General features: G+C 45.7%; 1 protein-coding gene across 1 annotated transcript in view; it reads left to right on the top strand.

Moving 5' to 3' along the window:
* The first annotated feature begins 8,076 nt into the window (after positions 1 to 8,076).
* The window catches only part of LOC129351773 (adenylate cyclase type 8-like), an 85,409-nt gene continuing 73,062 nt past the window's right edge, over positions 8,077 to 20,423 (top strand). The window contains 1 exon segment of the mRNA XM_055020672.1: positions 8,077 to 8,226. Within this exon segment, the coding sequence (XP_054876647.1) occupies positions 8,116 to 8,226 (111 nt within the window). The 5' untranslated portion in view covers positions 8,077 to 8,115.

Below are 20,423 nucleotides of genomic sequence, written 5' to 3'. Positions count from 1 at the left end.
TGAAAAATGGTGTCATTCATGCTGAACCCAATCTGCAGGACTCTAAAGTCAAAATTTCAAAAAGGTATTCACATATTTATAAGTGGCACAGTCACAGACTGAATATTTAATTCATAAACTGAACATTTACTTGGTAAATTATATATTTAATTAGGAAAATCCAAATTAAGGATTCATTTTCCAAACTTAATGTTTAGTTTGGAACTAAATATTTATCTGCCTAACTAAATATATAATATTCAAGCTTAATATTTTGCTTCCTACTTAAATGTTTAGTTTAAAATTATGACATTAATAAATGTCAGAATAACACCATGTCAAAATAACAGAAAAATGGATCCCAGTATTTTTTTCTTGTCAGACTAAAAAATGTAAAACGTTGCTGTTAATGATTTTCAGTGTAACTTAGTTTCTTCTTCTCATCTCTGTGGCTCTAATATCAGGAGTAAACAGATTTTTTGACGTGTTACGTTTTTAACACTAAAGTTAAAGAAATGAATGTTGAAAACATTTGAAGTCACGACTGCCTGAAGCTGCATGATTCACCTGATCTCCACTTGCTTTAATGTTTCAGTTTTTAGATCTGAACAAGCTTGTAAGTGCGTGTGTGTGTGTGTGTGTGTGTGTGTGTGTGTGTGTGTGTGTGTGTGTGTGTGTGTGTGTGTGTGTGTGTGTGTGTGTGTGTGTGTGTGTGTGTACCAAATGTTTCCACCTTAGCTGCGCTGATCCTCCTGCAATTTAAACAAAGTGTTGACCTGCTGGCCATCTGCCAGAACTTAATGCTCACTTAATGCTCAGCCACCACTCTGCAGGCAAATAAAGGTTAATAATCACACAGAAACGCTCCTCAGGAAGCGGCGAGCTGAACACCGCCTCACCAGGCCTTCAGGTGGAGATGAATCACAGTGAGGAAAGGCTCTTCATTCCCTGCAGATTCAGAGCCGACCTGAGCGTCCTCGTTGACGTTACGGCGGCTGGTCGGCTCACGTCTGAGCTGCAACCGTTTGTCTTTTAATGTTTATAACTTATTCATATCGCCTGACTCACCACTGCTTTTCAGGACACATCTTCTAGCCTAAGAATCATTTGGCAAAATGCTAGAGGAATAAATTACATAAATAATATATGAAAAATTAGAAAGAAACACTTTTGCACAGGTTGTCTTGAGAAAGATGAACCAAGTGGGAATTTTCTTCCCATTTGGTGTAAAAACTTTTCTTTCCACAGAATCACTAGGCAGCATAACAATTGAATACCTTTGAACATCACTTATGATGGCAGTTTCATTTTTAAGAGACAGAGAAAACGAAACAAACGCCACAAACAAATGAAATAAAAGTAGTAAAAGATTATTCTTGGACAGATGGAAAATAAAGAGACGTCGACATTTACAGCTATGAAAACTCAGAAAATTGATGAATATTTGTGAAGCATGTTGAAGGAATGATGTTTATAAAAGCCCATAAATACAGCAGATCAATCCATTCGGTTTCAGTTTCACAGATATTTCCGGAATCTTACTCCGAATTGTTTCCGAATCACCCGTCTGTTTGATAATTGATTATTTCATACATCATATGATATTGGAAACAGAAGCCGTTTGGGGAAGCTGAAATACCGACTGGTGTGCAAATGAGCCAATCCAGGAGCACCATTCATTTCCCTTTTTGCTGATTGGCTGAACCTCAAGAGTGGCAATAAGGAAGACTGTTAGCTTCTGTGCTAATGCTAAGACGGCTTCCACAGACCGTATTCATAAGTAAGACATATTTTGATGTATTAAAATTAGCAGCTGTAAGTGGACATTTACTCACAAAATCTGCTGTGGTCAGAGGAGATTAAAACATTTTAACAAACCTTAAAACAATTGATGTTTCAATTTGATGTCATATTAATAAACAGTTTTTTTTTTCAGATTCAAGAACCTCCAAGGAAATAAAAGTTTCGGTCGGTTTTCTCTGTCTGACATTAAAACCTGTCAAGATCCCAGACCTGAACGTCTCTAATTGGTCTCTCTCACCTGCAGGTGTTTCATCAGTCAAGTAATGAGTTAATTAGTGTCTGAGTCATTTCTGCCTCATAACGAGCGTGCTGCGTTTCACTTGAAGACCTCCGGATGAATCACGGCCGATCGCAGAGCAGTTCTTTGTGTTGTTACTCACGCTCGGCGGCGCTGCTCCAGATGACTTCATCGGTACAGTCTGTTCCTCTGCTGATTGGCCCAACCAGGCTCGGCTTCACTCACGGCCTCGGACTGGGCTGAACGGTCTGCAGGGATCCGGTTCTGAATGACCCACAGAACCGCTCTGCTTCACCAGCAGGAGTTTCATTCACTGGAGCCGACATCAGACCTGCTGATCGCTGAGCTTTATGATTTAAGAAATGAATACACTAGATATCATAGCATGATCACTAAAATATAAAGAAATCAACTTCAATCAGTCGATCAGATTTATTTATGTAGCACATTTCAGCAGCAGGGCAGGTCAAAGTGCTTCACATTATAAAGACACAAAAAGACAAAATTATTTTAAAAAAACACCAAACATTTATGAAATCATTCCACATCAAAGTGTTTCATTTATTATGGTTCAAACGTAGCTCTGACTGACTCAGTGTTTCAGCTGGTTTTCAGTTTTCTAGGAGTTAGTTCCAGATTTGTGGTGCATAGAAGCTGAATGCTGCTTCTTGGATGACGCGTTTGGTTCTGGTTCTGGTTCTGGATGCAGAACAGACTGGAGACCAACTTTTCAATAATTTGCTCTGATTTTAGTTGGCCAGGAGTTTTTATCTCTGTGATTTTAGCAGCAGGTTCCTCCACAGCTGGCTGCTGCGGCTTCTTTGGTCTTTTTATTCTCAGAACTTTTCCATTTTCTGCTTTGATAATCCAGTCAGAAACATGAACATGGAAAATTATAATTCAATAAGTTATTCTCGAATAGAGTCTTTTAATTGTCACAATGTGGAAAATTCAAAAGCATGAACCTGAAAGTGTTAATTTTCTGTATAAGAAAATTTTGTGAAGTTGTCATTAATAGTATTCGATTTTAAAAGATGTGCAAGAGAGTAGAAAGATTTTGTTAGAAACTTATTTCATTATTATGAATTAAAAACAGATTAGATTAAAGAATATAGTTAAAAATATATTCAAAAATGTATTAGATTACATTTTTTATCTTTATATATATATATATTTGTTTTTTTTTGTCATCTTCCATCCAATTTTTTGAGGCCCTTACTTTGAAAATAACTAACTTAATTGGCTTTAGCTTCCTGTTTCTGATTGGATGACTGATGGATGAGAGGAAATTGAGATATCAAATCAGATGGAAGAGGAAACGGTCAGATGATGGAAATGAGTGAAAAAGCCTCCAAATTACAAAGAAAAAACTGAAAACCGTTGATCTGGATGACTGATGAAATAATGATTAGCAGCTTGGAGTCACAACGGACCTATGAGTCATAATTACATTGAAAAATGTGGAAATGACTTAAAAGCAAGAAGGACAAATCCCAGCGTTTCAGGGCCCCAGCGGTTCAGGGCCCCAGTGGTTCAGGGACCCGGTTTGTTGTTGGTCCCTCTGCTTTCCCTCCTGGTTAAAGCAGTGTCTCCTGCTGCGTCTCCTGCTGCGTCTCCGGCTGCGTCACCTATTTGCTCGTCTGTCATGTCGTCACTGAAACCCTGAATTACGACGGGCTGGAATTGATGAGCTGTCACCTGTGACCCCGCCGGGCTTTTAGCAGGTTGGCATGCTGAAATTAGCGGGTCCGTCCACACCGAAAGGCAAACGGCTTCATTTCTGAGGGAGCTGTGACATTTTCAAGAAGGAGTCGCTCAGACTGATCTACTTCCAGTAATGCTGCTTTAATGTGACTGTGGCAAAATGAATGAGGGAGCTGAGGATACTTTAGAGCAGCAGAGGAATTCAGGCTAAACCATCACTGCAGATTCTTCCAACAGTTATTGAAGATAACTGGTGGCTGTTGGCAGGAAAGATCTGCTGTAGCAGTCTGTACTGCAGTGAATCTGAAGAAGCCTCTGACTGAAGTTGCTGTTTTCTCTAGATAGGGTTGTCCATACATTTCTTGATTTTATGAAGATGAAGAATTGCGTCATCATCTCCAGAGGGTCCACAGTCGTCACCAGAACAGAAGCAGAACCAGAACAGAACCAGCCTCTTTATGTTTATTTTGAGAGAACACAATAAAAAGCATTCGGCATCGTAGATGTTTCCTCACGTCTTCCTCTGAAAGTATTTTAATAAACTCATCTGAAAAAGCATCCAGAAATGGGTCTCAACAGAAAAAGGACCCGACATTAAGCTCTGAACATATCCGAAACATTTCACACATGAAGGACAAACTACATTTATTAACTACGTCACTGTCATTTAAAAGCTATATTCATGAACATTAGTCATTTTCACACCAATGCTAATGCTAGTGCTAATATAGCATTAGCATTAGCTGCCTTTCTGTTGCCTTTGTTTCCTCCAACCGCCTCTAGTTCCTGCAACAGCCAAACAGGAAGCAGCTGCCGATGTTGGTCTTCAAAATAAATTACATTTACATTTATGGTCAATACAAGTGTAAATATACATATCCTGTCATATAAAACAGCTCAAACCTGTAACCTTGATGCATAGGTTATTTCAGGATTTTGTTCATTTATTACATGTTAATTAACACGTCTCTTATTGCAGACCTCGAATGGCTTTATCCAGCATTCTGTTATTCGTACATTAATGCAGGTTTTTATTGAAACTTTCTGCTGAAAGCGTTTTTGTGGGTTTTCCCTCCCATCAGTCACACCGGAGGGGAAATGTTGAAAAGCATCTTTCTGGATTTCTGTAACTCTGTTCCCTGGAATCAGCAGAAGGAAGAGCTACAGTAGAGACAGGGTGGAGGTAAAAATAGACTGAATAGCAATGAGGCGGCTTTTCCTTCTGCCTGGAGCCGTGCAGGCGTGGGGAGGAACTGGAGGTTCAGGAGGGAGTCGTTTCACCCTGTCTAATCCGGCGAGCTCTGACCGCCTCGGCTCAGAGTCTCATGCATGAGGAAAAGAGCAGGAGGATGATGGAGCCTCATTGGAGAACGTCTCACCTCCATTTTGGCGTCTTGATGAATGAATGGTCTTTAACCGGCGGCAGAGCTGGGAGAACAGATCTGCAGGGCATGATTGTAAAATCATCTCTGGGGAGTTTTTACGGGTGATTGATTCAGAGTTTACCGCTGGTGATTAACATGCAAGCGCCACGATTAGACTCTCTTTATCACTCTGGGCTTTACTTACAGTTTGGATGATTTCAGCCAGCAGCAAAAAATTACATGTCAAATCAGAAAGAGCAAAGATCAAAAGACGGTTGAGTGAAAACATGTTCACTAAAACTGATGTACGAACTGTAATCTGACCGTCTGTTGACTTTATACAGATATTAATGTTTTGTTTATGTAACTTGTGTTTGAAGTTCTGCTTGTTTGATGATGTGCAGCACATTTCAATCTGCAGGAACCCACTGCCACCAGCTGCCCAAAGGTCACAGCAGAGACAACCTCAGTCATTTTAACACACTGCAGAAATCTGAAGGGATGGGCAGAAGAAAGATTTTGTTTTGAGAAAAACCATTAGGAGTTCAGAGGCGACAGCAACACCAGAAAGAAGTTTAGATCTTCATACCAAACTCAACTGGTTTGGTTTGGAAACCAAATGAAAACCTGGAAAACATGAAGGCGGAATAAAAGCTGGAATACCTGAGAGGGGAGGGGCATTTGGGATGAGCTTTCTGGGGTACCAAACAAAAACGGTTCTGATCGCTGATTGAAACCGACCCGCTGGGAAACCTCCCGAACCTCCCTATGGACTGGCCGACCTGCCCGGTTCGGGTCCAGGAACCCGCCCGGTTCGGGTCCAGGAACAGGGCGGGATGACCGACCCACCACGTTCCTGGAGCGACTTTTTAAAAATAAAAGACTTAAAATAAAGTGGAGCTTAAATAAAAATGCTTTGTGTTGTACCGACAGTTTCCATTTAAGACATTTAAAAAGTTTATATCTGCATCAGCTCCATTTGTACCATCATTGATCTGTCGGGGGACACATCATTTTATTCCAAATGTATTAATGTCAGAATGGCCTAGTCAAAGACCCTGCCTGTTATGTTCAAACTGTAACATCGCGTTGGGAGAAACAGAAGATCCCCGTTAGTGGTCATAATGTTATGCCAGGTTGCCGTAAGTAGAGTCAAGCTTCCAGCATTTCAGCTAAAATCCCAAGGAAATCCGTGGGAACGGATCCAGAATGTAGGCTGGCTGCCTGATCCAAAAGTGACCCAGATACGGAAGGAGGCGCGAAGCGGTGGAGAGGAGAGTTAGCAGACAAAGGATGAGCGGAGGCGCGTGGGATGACACCGTGGGTTATGCGGGAGGAGAGAGCGCAGACACACGGAGGGTGACGTCAAACCCGAGCGGAGCGGAGCTGACCAGCCGCCGCTCTCTGCGCCTCTGCACGCGGCCGGCGCGGCTCTGAAACACCGCGGAGGAGGAGGAGGAGGAACCGCGGAGGTCTGACAGGGGAGACCGGAGGAAGAGGAGGAGGAGGAAGATCAGCCTGGGCTCGCGCTGCACGGAGACGCATCGTGCGCGTTGTTTATTTACCGGGTTGGCGCGCGGCTGCTCGCCTCGCGCTGTCAGACAGGTGTTCCCAGCGCGCGGGATGAGCTTTGATCCTGAAGGTGGAGGCTCGCGCGCAGCAACAAGTTTCAGGTTCTGAATTTCCTCTGGATTCATAAACGGAATTTATGGAGTTCTTGTTCTGCTTTTCTTTATTCCTCCGCGCCTGGTGATTCTTTTGGGAATCTTTCAAAGAAAACAGGGAATTCCTGCAGCGTCTTAATCCCGCTCTGGTTCTGGTTCTGGTTCGGTTGGACCCGGATCCTCCGACCCGCTTCCAAACAGAGTCTCTTTCTGATCCACGGTCCCGGCTCTGCGTGGCTGCGTGGCGCCGCGACCCCCTGATGGTGCCCGCGGTCCGGTCACAGTGGCTCGAGCTGCGTTCGCTGCTCGGACGCGCCACGCGGTGATTTTCCCACGCGGGGATCATGATGGCTGGTCCGACAGAGGCGGGATCGGTTCGAAAGGTTCTGTAAGGGATCCGCAATGACTTCCAGCCGCGCTTTGCCCCGCGCCGTTCCCACCCCAACCCGAAAAAAAGCACGCGCCCTCGGTTCGATGCGCACGAGAACGTCGTGTCCCCAAACCGCTGATCCGACTGAGAGTCCGGAGGAGCAGGAGGAGAGGAGACTGAGACAGGCGATCGGAGCTGAGAGGCGGTGATGGGAGCTGTCGGAGGTGCGCTGCTCCAGCGCGAGCGAGGAGCTGTACACCATCAACAAGACGCCGAGCAGCAGCGGCAGCGGCAGCGGCAGCGCGCGGCCCAAGCGGCTGCTGTGGCAGAACGCGGTGCGGCACATCACCGAGCAGCGCTTCATCCACGAGCAGGGCGGCGGCGGCGGCGGCGGCGGGGGGACGAAAGACGACCCCTTCGACCCGATCCAGGGCGCGCGGAGCAGTCCGCGGGCCGGACGTCGGTGGGGGACCGGCACAACAACGGCGGGACCAAGGTGTTCCCCGAGCGCGCGAGCAGCGACCTGGTTTCCTGCAGATCGACTGCGCGCCCAGCAACTCGGACTTCTTCCTGAACTGGGGCTACACGTACCGGGGCGTGATTTTCCCCACGCTGCGGAACGCCTTCAAGTCGCGCGACCTGGAGCGGCTCTACCAGCGCTACTTCCTGGGCCAGCGGCGGAAGTCCGTGGTGGTGATGAACATCCTGGACGTGGTGACCAAGCTCACCCTGCTGGTGCTGCACCTCACAATGGCCTCCACCCCCATGGACCCCATCAAGGGCACGCTGCTGGGCTTCTTCACCGGCATAGAGGTGGTCATTTTGTGCCTTAGTGGTGGTGCGGAAGGACACCACCTCGCACAGCTACCTGCAGTACAGCGGCGTGGTCACCTGGGTGGCCATGGCCACGCAGATCCTGGCGGCCGGCCTGGGCTACGGGCTGCTGGGGACGGCGTGGGCTACGTCCTGTTCACGCTGTTCGCCACCTACAGCATGCTGCCGCTGCCGCTCACCTGGGCCATCCTGGCCGGCCTCTTCACCTCCGGGCTGCACATCCTGGTCCAGCTGCTCATCTCGGAGAGCGCGCGCTTCTTCACCAACCAGGTGAGTCCTCAGCGCCTCACCTGGCGCCTCCTTCATTCGCTGCTGCTTCAGGTTCAGAAACTTTGATTTGCAGTTCCTGAATTTGGCCGTGGAGCAGCAGAGCGGGAATCTGCTGTCTGTTTGTCCTAATCACATGTGGCAGTTTGTTTGTCTGCAGTTTTTCCGGCTGCTGAGCTTTCAGCACCGGGAACTGTTCACCCCCCGCTGTCAGAGGAGCAGCTCCCCCTGCTGGCCAGACCTGGTTTCTTCTCAGCTGCTCAATTCGCAACATTAGCTTAAATCTCATTTAAAAACCTTTTATTAACTGTATTCAGTGGAAATTGGATCGGACCAGAATGTACTAGAGACAGACACACATTAGCAAATGAATGAATCTTGATTTGCATGAAGCTGCAGCTGAAGGGCTGATGGTGGAGCATCAGTTTGTTGTTTTCTGATCGAATCTGTTGACTCAGGCAGAACATTGGCTGCTTTATGGAAGCTGAGTGGGTTTGTCTTCACTCAGAACCGCCAGTTTAAAGGACGGCGTTTCCATCCCTTAAACTGATCATCACCAGCTGAGTGAGTCATTATGAAGTGAAATCTCTGAAGTATTTAAATTCAGCCCAGACTTTGTAGAGCCCATGTTTTCATTAGTAGGAAGCGTTCCGGCTTCCTGGAACGCAGAATGTCTGTAAACTTTCAGTTCACCACAGATTCTCAACTCAACTAAAGTCTGAACTTTGGCTAGGCCGTTCTGACACAGTAAGCCTTGATCTGAACCGTTCTGTGTTTTGGATCATTGTCCTGCTGAACCTGCTCATGTTTCCTTAAACTTCCCCACAGCATCATGCTGCCACCGCCCTGTTTTTCTTCTCATAGTGTTTTGCAGTGAAAAGGTTTCATTTTGCACGTTTGCTGCACATTTTGATTCGTTAATTAACAGATTTTAACGGTTAAAACATAAAATGATCTGATTGGATGCTGGAAAATAGTATTGTTGGGCACAAAGTTGTGCTAGAAGAAGTTAGCCTTAGGGAAGCTATGCTAGCCCATAATAGCATCTGAGTGCTATACATGTTGCAGCTAACGCTAACGTCAGCGTCCATATTTGTACAGAAGCTCCATGAATGACCAGAACTTCCTGAAACTCTAGATAGAAAAACATTTTGCTCCAATCTGATGATTTAATAATGTAAATAAGATTAAAAACTTGAAATAACTTTGTTGTTGAGTTTTGTTTAGGTATTTAATAAATTAGTGGCAAAGTGTTTCTCATTTTGGTTATAAATGGTTTTTAGTTAAAATGCAAATAATTACAATTAATTAATGACTTGATTTAAAGTTTAATGTAGACAGAAATCTCTGACGGTAAATGAAGCGCCACTTTGTGTTGGTCTGTCATAAAATCCACACAAACGCTTTGAGGTTTGTTGTAAAAGGTGGAAAAGTTTAGGAGATGCGAGTACTTCTGAACTTTTGACTGGATTGCAGTGGTGAATGAAAACTGTTTTATAAATGATTCTCCTAAAAATATGAAATGCTAAAAGCTATGTTGCGTCTCCTGTTAGTTGTTTGAACTCTTCTATGCATCCATCAAGCAGGCAGTGGGATTGTTTTGACGGCAGAGAAACCATCAACTCGGAGCTTCCTGACGCTCTGAAATGAAGCGAAGGAATAAAGATTTTCATGATTGTTGCAGCATCAGTGGACTGGAGGCTTTTTCTCAGCTGGGTTTGGATTTTCACTCTTACAGGTGAAAATCGCAGCAGAAAAACCTGCTAGAGGTGCCTGACAGCGCGGCTGTGATTCAGTCAGCCACACTGATCGTTCATCTTTAGAAACTTTGCTCTTTTTTAACACCTTGGACTCACAAACTCAGCTTGCAGTTTTTAGTAAGTTTGGCATCTTCTGCAGATCAATTAGTGGATAGCGTTCTTGGAGAAGCTGTTAGCTGGTCCAGTGCAAGTCTCAGCTTTCCCTTCCCCGTTAGGACACGCTGATAACAGCAGCATTCATTCTGCCTAATATCTCAGCTGGAGTTATGTCTGCTGTGGAATTGGTTTTTGCCTTTTGCAGCTTGATAACACCGGCTGATTCCTCCTCTTATTGTCGAGAAGAATCTGCAACCAATCAGTCTGTGTGGACCCAAATGTTCTCTCTCTCTTGAGATTAACCGCGCTCTCTCCAGGAGCGGTCGCAAAATGGGTCTAAATTTAATCTGGAGGCCTGATGGATCAGACATCAGTATAAACAGAGACAAAAGCAGCTTGAAACACGACCCACGATGCCGAGAATACCAAAATCAATGCCGGGATTCTGCAGTAACTCATATAGAGGGTCTTAAAGGCTCTGAGGCCCTGGTGGGAGGGTCAGCTGTTTGCTTCATAAAACACAGACCAAACTTTCTGCATGAGCTGCGACGTATTTAATGTGCAATTCAGCAGAAAAACAAAGAATAAGAAAGGATGGTACCATTTGGACTCACTGGATCGTAGATCATCATCCACAAAGTTCAGGAGTTTTTGGTCAGACCTGGATGTTTTCTTTGGACCAAAAATCCCAATTTTTACTGTAAAAACCTTTCAAATGTGTTTAAAGACATAAAAATATGTTTCCTCACCCATCAGGTCATGTTTCATATCACCCTTTACCAACTGAATTTCAGGAGTTTTGAGCCTTTTAACCAGTTATTGCAATAAAATGTTTCCCATTTTAATGACGTGGATGAATTTTTAAACTTTGGTCATAATATTTATTAAACATTAAAGTAACAATATGTGGCAAAATCAGAAACCGAGGACTTTGTTGTTTGACAGTTTCACACCGGTGAGACAGTGACAGTCGTCTTAATGGTTAGCATTAGCTTGTGCTCGTTTTTATATCTGTTTAGTGGTTATAACTTCTGTAATGTTTTTTAGCGGTTTGGCGTTAGCTTCTGCTAATTTAGTGCAGATTCTTGTTCATTGGTGAACGTTTTGGATTGTTGCGCTCACCACTGGCAGTTATCACCGTCGATTTTAAAAGACAAAATAAGTAGTGAACATCTATTGTGAGGTTTTTGTGACGGCACTATTAGTTCTGTGCTGCAGATTTACTGACAGAAAGTAACGATCATATTTCAGCTTTGAACCTTAAATTGCTTTAATTATGTTTATTTTAGAGAAAGTGTTAGGAGAGCCAATGGTTTCTTCTTAATGTGGAATTTTAATCACCTCTGTTCTCAAACTGCAGGTTGGATTTTTCGGAAACTTCCAGTATTAGATTACACTACAAAGATAAAACATAGATATGAAGTTTTACATCAGGTCAGACGTGTTTATCTTAGTCAAATGATAAATTCATTCGTAATCTTTTTATTTGCAGCAGAACCAGTACAAAAAAAAAAAACGTGTCAGTTTGCAGCCAGGATTTATTTTCAGCTCCTGTGTTGACGCAACTCACAGGCATCAGGGGAACTCCAGGAATACCTGACAGATTTCTGCTGGCTTCCTCACGATGCCGCCCACAGGAAGACTCACTGAGCATGCTCAGTGCAGCCGGGGGCGCTGCAGCGCTGCAGCTTCACGAGCAGGGCGGCTGAAGCCTCAGACTGCTGCAGCCTCAGACTGCTGCAGCCTCAGACTGCTGCAGCACTGCTCACACAACAAACAGTCAAATCTCTGACTCCTACTGGAACTCAGGTTTCAGTACCTTAATGGAGAAATGTACCTTTAGCAGTAAAAACCTCTAATTATCTCTTCATCACGGCTTAATGGAGAGAAAAATGTAAAAAGTTTGAGCATGTCTGCGTTGAGTGGGAACATCTGAAAACTAAACCAAACTAAAGCAAACACTGCGGCAGAGAAGCTTTTCCTTCTTTCTGCCTGAACATTAAACATTTACAGAGAAAACTCTGGAGTTTTTGATGGAAACTTTGCAGCTTCTCTTGACATTTGTGGAATTTGTGTGTCAGAAAAAGTTGACCAAAGTAGAAAAAATGATAAAGCGTGATAGAAAATCTAAATGATCATCATTATTATTTGTTTACAGTAAGTGTTGCAGGCTTTTTGAACCACAGGAGGAGAAACAAGTGGAAGAAGAAGGAAGTTTAACTGAGATGTTAAATGAAGATGATTGCAAACATGTAATTGAGAGTCGATCGGTAAAGGTCTCCTTTCCAGGCTTGAGTTTGTCATGGCTGACAGATCTCTGCCTGCTGATATGATAATTAGTCATGTTCTGCATAAGTTGCTGATCTGTGGGAGCGCTGGGTGATTAGAGCATTCATTAGCATCCAGCTGTGCTGAGATACATCTTTGCTTGTGTTTCCTCTAACCTGCTGTTAGCGCTGCAGGGGGAGCATGCTTTTCCTTCAGCCCACCTGAAGACTCTCACCTGTTCACCTGTTTACCTGTTCACCCAGACTCTGGCTGCAGTGGGACAGGAGTGGCTGCAGTGGGACAGGTGTAGCTGCAGTGGGACAGGTGTGGCTGCAGTGGGACAGGAGTGGCTGCAGTGGGACAGGTGTGGCTGCAGTGGGACAGGTGTGGCTGCAGTGGGACAGGTGTAGCTGCAGTGGGACAGGTGTAGCTGCAGTGGGACAGGTGTGGCTGCAGTGGGACAGGTGTGGCTGCAGTGGGACAGGTGTGGCTGCAGTGGGACAGGTGTAGCTGCAGTGGGACAGGAGTGGCTGCAGTGGGACAGGTGTAGCTGCAGTGGGACAGGTGTAGCTGCAGTGGGACAGGAGTGGCTGCAGTGGGACAGGTGTGGCTGCAGTGGGACAGGTGTAGCTGCAGTGGGACAGGAGTGGCTGCAGTGGGACAGGAGTGGCTGCAGTGGGACAGGTGTGGCTGCAGTGGGACAGGTGTAGCTGCAGTGGGACAGGAGTGGCTGCAGTGGGACAGGTGTAGCTGCAGTGGGACAGGTGTGGCTGCAGTGGGACAGGTGTAGCTGCAGTGGGACAGGAGTGGCTGCAGTGGGACAGGTGTGGCTGCAGTGGGACAGGTGTGGCTGCAGTGGGACAGGAGTGGCTGCAGTGGGACAGGTGTGGCTGCAGTGGGACAGGTGTGGCTGCAGTGGGACAGGTGTAGCTGCAGTGGGACAGGTGTAGCTGCAGGGACAGTGTGGCTGCAGTGGGACAGGTGTGGCTGCAGTGGGACAGGTGTGGCTGCAGTGGGACAGGTGTAGCAGTGGGACAGGTGTGGCTGCAGTGGGACAGGTGTGGCTGCAGTGGGACAGGTGTAGCTGCAGTGGGACAGGTGTGGCTGCAGTGGGACAGGTGTAGCTGCAGTGGGACAGGTGTGGCTGCAGTGGGACAGGTGTGGCTGCAGTGTGGACAGGTGTGGCTGCAGATGCAGCGGCGGCGGTGGGATCAGGACGGATCAGGCTGAGCTCCTGGAGTCAGGGAGACTGAAACATCCCGAGCTCAAATCGAGTTAATTTGGTCCTGAAGGACAGGATGAACATTTTTAGCCAGGACTGCAGAGGGTTGAGAGGACAGACTCAGTTATTATTGTTTCATATCTCAGAAACAGGGACACATTAGACATGGCTCTACTTTATGCTGTTTAAGAATCTGATTCATTGGTTTGACTCTGAGCAGAGAGAAAGAGAAACAACAGCAGCAGATGGAGCAGGTGATGACATTTGGTTTCAAATCAAACAGAGTCTAACAGACTATCAGGTGTGAAAACATCTTCAGAATATCTTTTTCCCATAATCAGGAGTTTATAGGTTAAAGAACCAGGAACTCTTCCTCTTTGCTGGTCCAGTGGAGTCTCACTGACTCTGCATGTGCTTTCATGAAGCTTTTTTGTTGTGTAGTTTCTGGAACTGACAGTCTGTTCTCCTGCCGCTCCCTGGCAGAATGCCGCCCTGTGCAGAAAGCCGCATCGCTTCTTAAACCTGCCGGCTCTCTGGTTTTCCGCTTCTCCTTGTCTGACCGAGCTTCTCGTTTGCTGGTTCTCTCTCTGCTGTTAAACAGCGATGAGGTTGTTCTGGTCAGTGAGAGGAGCCGGTGTGAATGCTAATACGACGCGTTAGCATCATGAAGGCGCTAGTAACGGTGTGTATTCTCCTCACACACACCCTGATCTGTGTGCGCATTGATTAGCTGCACTTCCCGTTTCCTCTTTCAAGGTCAAACCGGGCTTACCGGAGCGCCGGCTGCACTGAGGAGATAGAGGCAGGAAAATAATACAAAAAAGCCAATTTGGATTTGACACAGAGACATGTGTGTGTGCGTGTGCGTTGTGCTGTGTGTGTGTGTGTGTGTGTGGGTGGGTGTGTTTTCAATCTTGCGGCCTTCAGCAGGCCCTCAGGAGAGGAGGGTGTTGTAGATTTTAGCATTCAAACAGCTTTCCTGTTTGCCTCTTGCAGCCAATCAAGGTTTTTTTTTTATGTCTGTTCAGCAACGTTTGCTTTGAACAGACGTCACATTTCGGCACGGCTCACGTCTTCAGAGATTTCCTCCTGAAGCTGTTTGCACCAACAACCGCAGCTGATCAAGGAGCCTCGTTTGAAGACGGGAAATGAATTATTTACACTAAACGTAAAGGTTCTCACAGCTCGGTCCGTTTTGTCTCTGCATGGAGACGATGTGTTGCTCTGGTTCCTGTATGAGTTTAGTTGTGTTTCATGTTGGCTGCAGACCAAACCAGCAGAGAAAATGTTTCACATCACCTCAGCTTTCACTGGGTGAAATGGTTTTATTACTCTTCTTCATGCCTCATCAAAATACAACAAGAGTTCAGCATAAATGTTTTCTCAGGCTGCATTCTCACCAGCCCCATTCAGTCCGCTTCAATCCAACTCCGGTCCATTTGGCTGGGAAGTCTGGTTCTGTTGGGTGAGGTGTGAATATGCATTTTGGTCGTCCCACAAACCTCAGTTCCTGTTCAGTGAAAATGAACTTTGGTTCAGTTTCAGGAGTTGTTGAAGTGAGTTTTTCAACATTCATGAGTTTCTGGTCCAGTTTCTGAAAATCTGAATTAATGAGCCGTTAGTTCTGGTAAATGTTTATTCGTGTTCACCACCATGGAGTCCAGGTCCGTTTGGTTCATGTTTGTTTGGTTCTGATCTGTTTGGTTCTGGTCCGTTTGGTTCTGGTCCGTTTGGTTCATGTTTGTTTGGTTCTGGTCATCTGGTTCTGGTCCATTTGGTTCTGGTCATCTGGTTCTGGTGTGTTTGGTTCTGGTCTGTTTGGTTCTGGTCCGTTTGGTTCTGGTCCGTTTGGGGTTTGGACCTCTTATTGGTCGTCCCCCAGCTGCTGCTCGGTTTCTGCTTCCTGAACCGGTCGGTACCGCTCAGGAACTCGGCAGCCATGTGGATCTTGACAGTTTCTGCTCAGTGGAGCCGGATTGACCTTTACGAGCGAAACGTTTCCTGTCTAGGCAACGTTTCGCTCGGTTGCGTTTATGTTGCATCTCTCTCCCCTGCGCTGCGTCTGCACCGGCCCGGCCCGGCCCGGCCGGCGGCCCGCTGCCTCGGCCCGATGAAAGCTGCTCCCCTGGGAGGGAGGAAGCTCCAGCTCCGTCCTTCTCACCTCTCTCTCACCCTCTGCCTCCTCCGTCTCACCCGTTTGATGCGGTTGATCTCAGACAATCTCACTGTTACCAGACGCTGCACTCAGTTGCTCTTAATATTTAATGACGTCTCAGAGACGGAGCTTTCTGAGCTTTTAAAGGCCGAGTTCCCAGTGACATTTCTGCCCACAACCTCACAGACTTTTCAAAAATTAAGTCTGAAAGCTTCATTCGTCCATCGTCTTCATGCATATCTCATGGGTGAAGACAGGAAATGACATCAGGAAGTCAACACTTTTTCTATCTGGTGAAATGACCCCCAGAAGATTCAGATTTTCAGTGAGAACAGGGCGAGTTGTTGAGCTGAGAAATAACTTAAAGTTCCTTCCAGATCATTTGCTGATTATGTAAGAGCGATGCCTGCATCGGCGGAGATACGAAGAGTCCAGCTGGAGGGGGAAGCAGCCGGCTGGTGGGCTTCACTGGCGCAGCAACTGTGGAGGACAATCTGGCATTAAAACGCTGCAGACTGTGGTACCAGAACCTCATGTGGTACCAGAACCTCATGTGGTATCAGAACCTCATGTGGTATCAGAACCTCATGTGGTACCAGAACCTCATGTGGTATCAGAACCTCATGTGGTATCAGAACCTCATGTGGTACCAGAACCTCATGTGGTATCAGAACCTCATGTGGTGCCAGAACCTCATGTGGTATCAGAACCTCATGTGGTACCAGAACCTCATGTGGTATCAGAACCTCATGTGAGCCAGAACCTCATGTGGTATCAGAACCTCATGTGGTACCAGAACCTCATGTGGTATCAGAACCTCATGTGGTACCAGAACCTCATGTGGTATCAGAACCATGTGGTGCCAGAACCTCATGTGGTATCAGAACCTCATGTGATGCCAGAACCTCATGTGGTATCAGAACCTCATGTGGTACCAGAACCTCATGTGGTATCAGAACCTCATGTGGTACCAGAACCTCATGTGGTATCAGAACCTCATGTGGTACCAGAACCTCATGTGGTATCAGAACCTCATGTGGTACCAGAACCTCATGTGGTGCCAGAACCTCATGTGGTATCAGAACCTCATGTGATGCCAGAACCTCATGTGGTATCAGAACCTCATGTGGTACCAGAACCTCATGTGGTATCAGAACCTCATGTGGTACCAGAACCTCATGTGGTATCAGAACCTCATGTGGTACCAGAACCTCATGTGGTATCAGAACCTCATGTGATGCCAGAACCTCATGTGGTATCAGAACCTCATGTGGTACCAGAACCTCATGTGGTACCAGAACCTCATGTGGTATCAGAACCTCATGTGGTACCAGAACCTCATGTGGTGCCAGAACTCATGTGGTACCAGAACCTCATGTGGTACCAGAACCTCATGTTACGCCCCGATCTGATGCTGCGCTCCAGCCGTCCTCAAAGTTAATCAAACTTGTAATTCTGCTGCATTTATTTAGTGGAAGAAGTCCAGAAGTTTGGAGACCATTCCTCTCAGGGCCTACAGGTCAAAGGTCGATTGGTTGATTGTGTGTTTGTGAAGCTTCTTTGATGATTTATTTGTGTTGAATATTTTTGTTTTTAGCTCTTATGTCTATTTGCTGAGTCATTCAGCAGCAAAATGAGGTTTTAAATTTAGAGTGTTGCTTATTTTGTTTGGTTCTCAATTAAATGTGATTAATAAATCACAGACTGCAATTAACTTGATTAAAAACTTTAATTGCTTCTCGCCATGAGTTAGATTTATGTATTAGGAACATTTGGTGTGATGGAAGCTTTACGCTCTACAAACCGACCCATGTCTCAATGTGTCCTGCTGAACTGCAGCGAGGCGTTAGACCTCACCGTTTGTCACCGGGCTGTTCCCGCGACCTTGACCTCTGAGACTAAATGGTCTGTCTGGAGGATTCACGCCCCAGCGGCCGGGCCGTAAAGGTGATGAAAAGGAGCCTCGCAGCGCCTCATTTCCTCCTCTCTTCTGGGCTCTTAAAGCTTTCTGTGGACTTTGAGTGCCAGAGGAGCGTATGGACCAGATAAATCTCCTCTGCAGCGCCGTCAGTCCTGAAGCCGGGGGATCAGGAGGACGTTCTTACCTTGTTCTTCCTTTCAGAGCTTTTGTTGGAACTTGAATGTGAATTTAAACGCTCCAGCTTTCCTGCAGTGCCGTCAACCGACCTCCAAAGAAAGTTACCTGCAAGTCATTCTCATTTTCTTCCTGAATGTTGACTCAGCAGTCCTCTTTGTCTATTATCAGCCGGCCAGAAACATATTCATCTCAATGAAAGCCATGACGTCTTCCTCACTGAACTGAACTGCTGACAGAACCTAATTACAGCTCATTGTGTCTCTGCCGGTGAGCAGGACACAAATACATTGTCCAATAAGAGCTTCTGGACATGAATTGGACAAACCTGTTTAAGTTTCTCCACTGATGCAGGCAGAGGGTCAGCACTTCAACGCTTCCATGACGCATTCATGAGTCAGACTGCAGCAGATCTTCATGCTCCATTTATGGGGAGCTTCTTTTGTTTCTAACTTGTTTCTTGGGTTTGGTGCTTATGCTTAGTTCATGTTTCATCAATAATTTTGGTTAGGAGTGAATGTGTGGACTGGGAGGTTTTTCCCACTGAGATTAATAAAGTTGAGGTTTTTAGGTGGCTGCTTGAATCAGGCGTTAAAAGTGCCTGGCTCTGGCTGAAGGCTGAAGGACGAGGCGTATCGATTAGCTGCAGCTCACTGCCAGCTGACGGTGTTGGACCTGTGGACCTCACCTGGCTGCTCTGCAAAGGTCAACAAGCCAGCTAACGAGCAGAAGCAGATTGAGGATGACACATGGCTGGTTTATGACTTTGCTGAACATGTTGAGCATCATGTATTGGTGAGCAGACCAAGCATAATAAGCATAAGCTAACGCCATTAGCATAAGCTAGTACCAGTAGCATAGGCTAACACCAGTAGCAGAAGCTAACACCATAAGCATAAGCTAGCACCATTAGCATAAGCTAGCACCATTAGCATAGGCTAACACCAGTAGCAGAAGCTAACACCATAAGCATAAGCTAACGCCATTAGCATAAGCTAGTACCAGTAGCATAGGCTAACACCAGTAGCAGAAGCTAACACCATAAGCATAAGCTAGCACCATTAGCATAAGCTAGCACCATTAGCATAGGCTAACACCAGTAGCAGAAGCTAACACCATAAGCATAAGCTAGCACCATTAGCATAAGCTAGTACCAGTAGCATAGGCTAACACCAGTAGCAGAAGCTAACACCATAAGCAAGCACCATTAGCATAAGCTAGTACCAGTAGCATAGGCTAACACCAGTAGCAGAAGCTAACACCATAAGCATAAGCTAGCACCATTAGCATAAGCTAGTACCAGTAGCATAGGCTAACACCAGTAGCAGAAGCTAACACCAGTAGCAGGAACTAATACAAAAAACCAAACTGAAAGATAATAGTCGGATGCGTCAAGTTAGAGTCTACATTCTGGTATATCTGGAGCTTTCTGCAGCACATGCTCTCCAGTTTAGCATTTCCAGATTGCAGCAGCAGAGTCGCTCCTCTTCATCCGTTTGGTTCTCTTCATCTTCATTTTCCTTCATCTTTTCAACCTGTTCTGGTTCAAATTGAAGCAGCTTAACGATGCAGAACTTACTGCACTGGCTGGACGGAGCTAATATTTTACCACCCTGCATGCATCATCTACCCAGGTTGCATTGCAGTGTAAACAACATGGCGACGTCGGTGTGAGAATATTTTTTATTTATTTATGAACTTTAAAAAGCTTGCAATATTTTCACTGTAGTCTTTTTACATCTGAAATAAATGTTTCTCAAATAAAGCCTGTTGCTGCTAATTATGCATGAATTTATTGGGCCTTCTTAGATTTCTTTCTCTTTAGAGAGAGATGTCCAGTAATTTAACTTTTACTCTTTTATTTGCCCATTGTCATCTGAATTATGATTTATCCATAATTATCAACTAGTTTATCACAAGATAATCTGGATTTGCAGCTTTGGATGTTTGTTAAGCTTTAAAAACCTTTTTATTCACTGAAGTATTGTCTGACAAACATGAGGCCGCGCGTTCCTCGGGACACGACTTTCCTCTTCATTTATCCCCAAATACTGTGTGAAATATGAGTCTGATGTGCAACATTTGCCCTGGTTAAACCTGAGAACATATTGAGAGCTTTTGAGCTCAGAGTGGAGGCGATTTCCAGCTCACGCTTCACAATAAGAGCGATTTTCAGACAGGATTACCTCCAAGCAGTAACATATCCAGACAGCCTGGCCGACGGCCAGCAGCTTGCTTCACCGTTTAACTAGATTAATGTTGGATCGCGGTTATCTGTTTAAATAGTGCAAAACAACAGCAGGTATACAGGGAAATAAGAGAATGGTGTTTGTGTTTGGCACAGCCGGGTGAAAATGGCCACTGAGAGGCGTCTCGTCCGTCAGATTAAGCTGAGAATGAGGAGAACCAGATTTATTCAGCGCTGTCTTGTTTCAACTGATCTGTTGTTCATTGAAAAGAGCTACAGAGGTTCCAACGAGCCCAAATAAATGTTTTCCGATGCAGATCAAAGCTGCTTGTAGCAACTTTACAGTCAGAACCGGACAGAAAACAGATTGGATGAAGTCCTGACCGGTGGGCAGATTGGGCTGCTGATGGCAGCGT

The sequence above is a fragment of the Poeciliopsis prolifica genome, unplaced genomic scaffold, assembly GCF_027474105.1.
Source record: "Poeciliopsis prolifica strain line A6 unplaced genomic scaffold, Auburn_PproV2 SCAFFOLD069, whole genome shotgun sequence".
Classification (NCBI taxonomy): domain Eukaryota; kingdom Metazoa; phylum Chordata; class Actinopteri; order Cyprinodontiformes; family Poeciliidae; genus Poeciliopsis; species Poeciliopsis prolifica.
The sequence above is the reverse complement of the archived record's forward strand: the minus strand, read 5'-3'. Positions and strand labels throughout refer to the sequence as shown.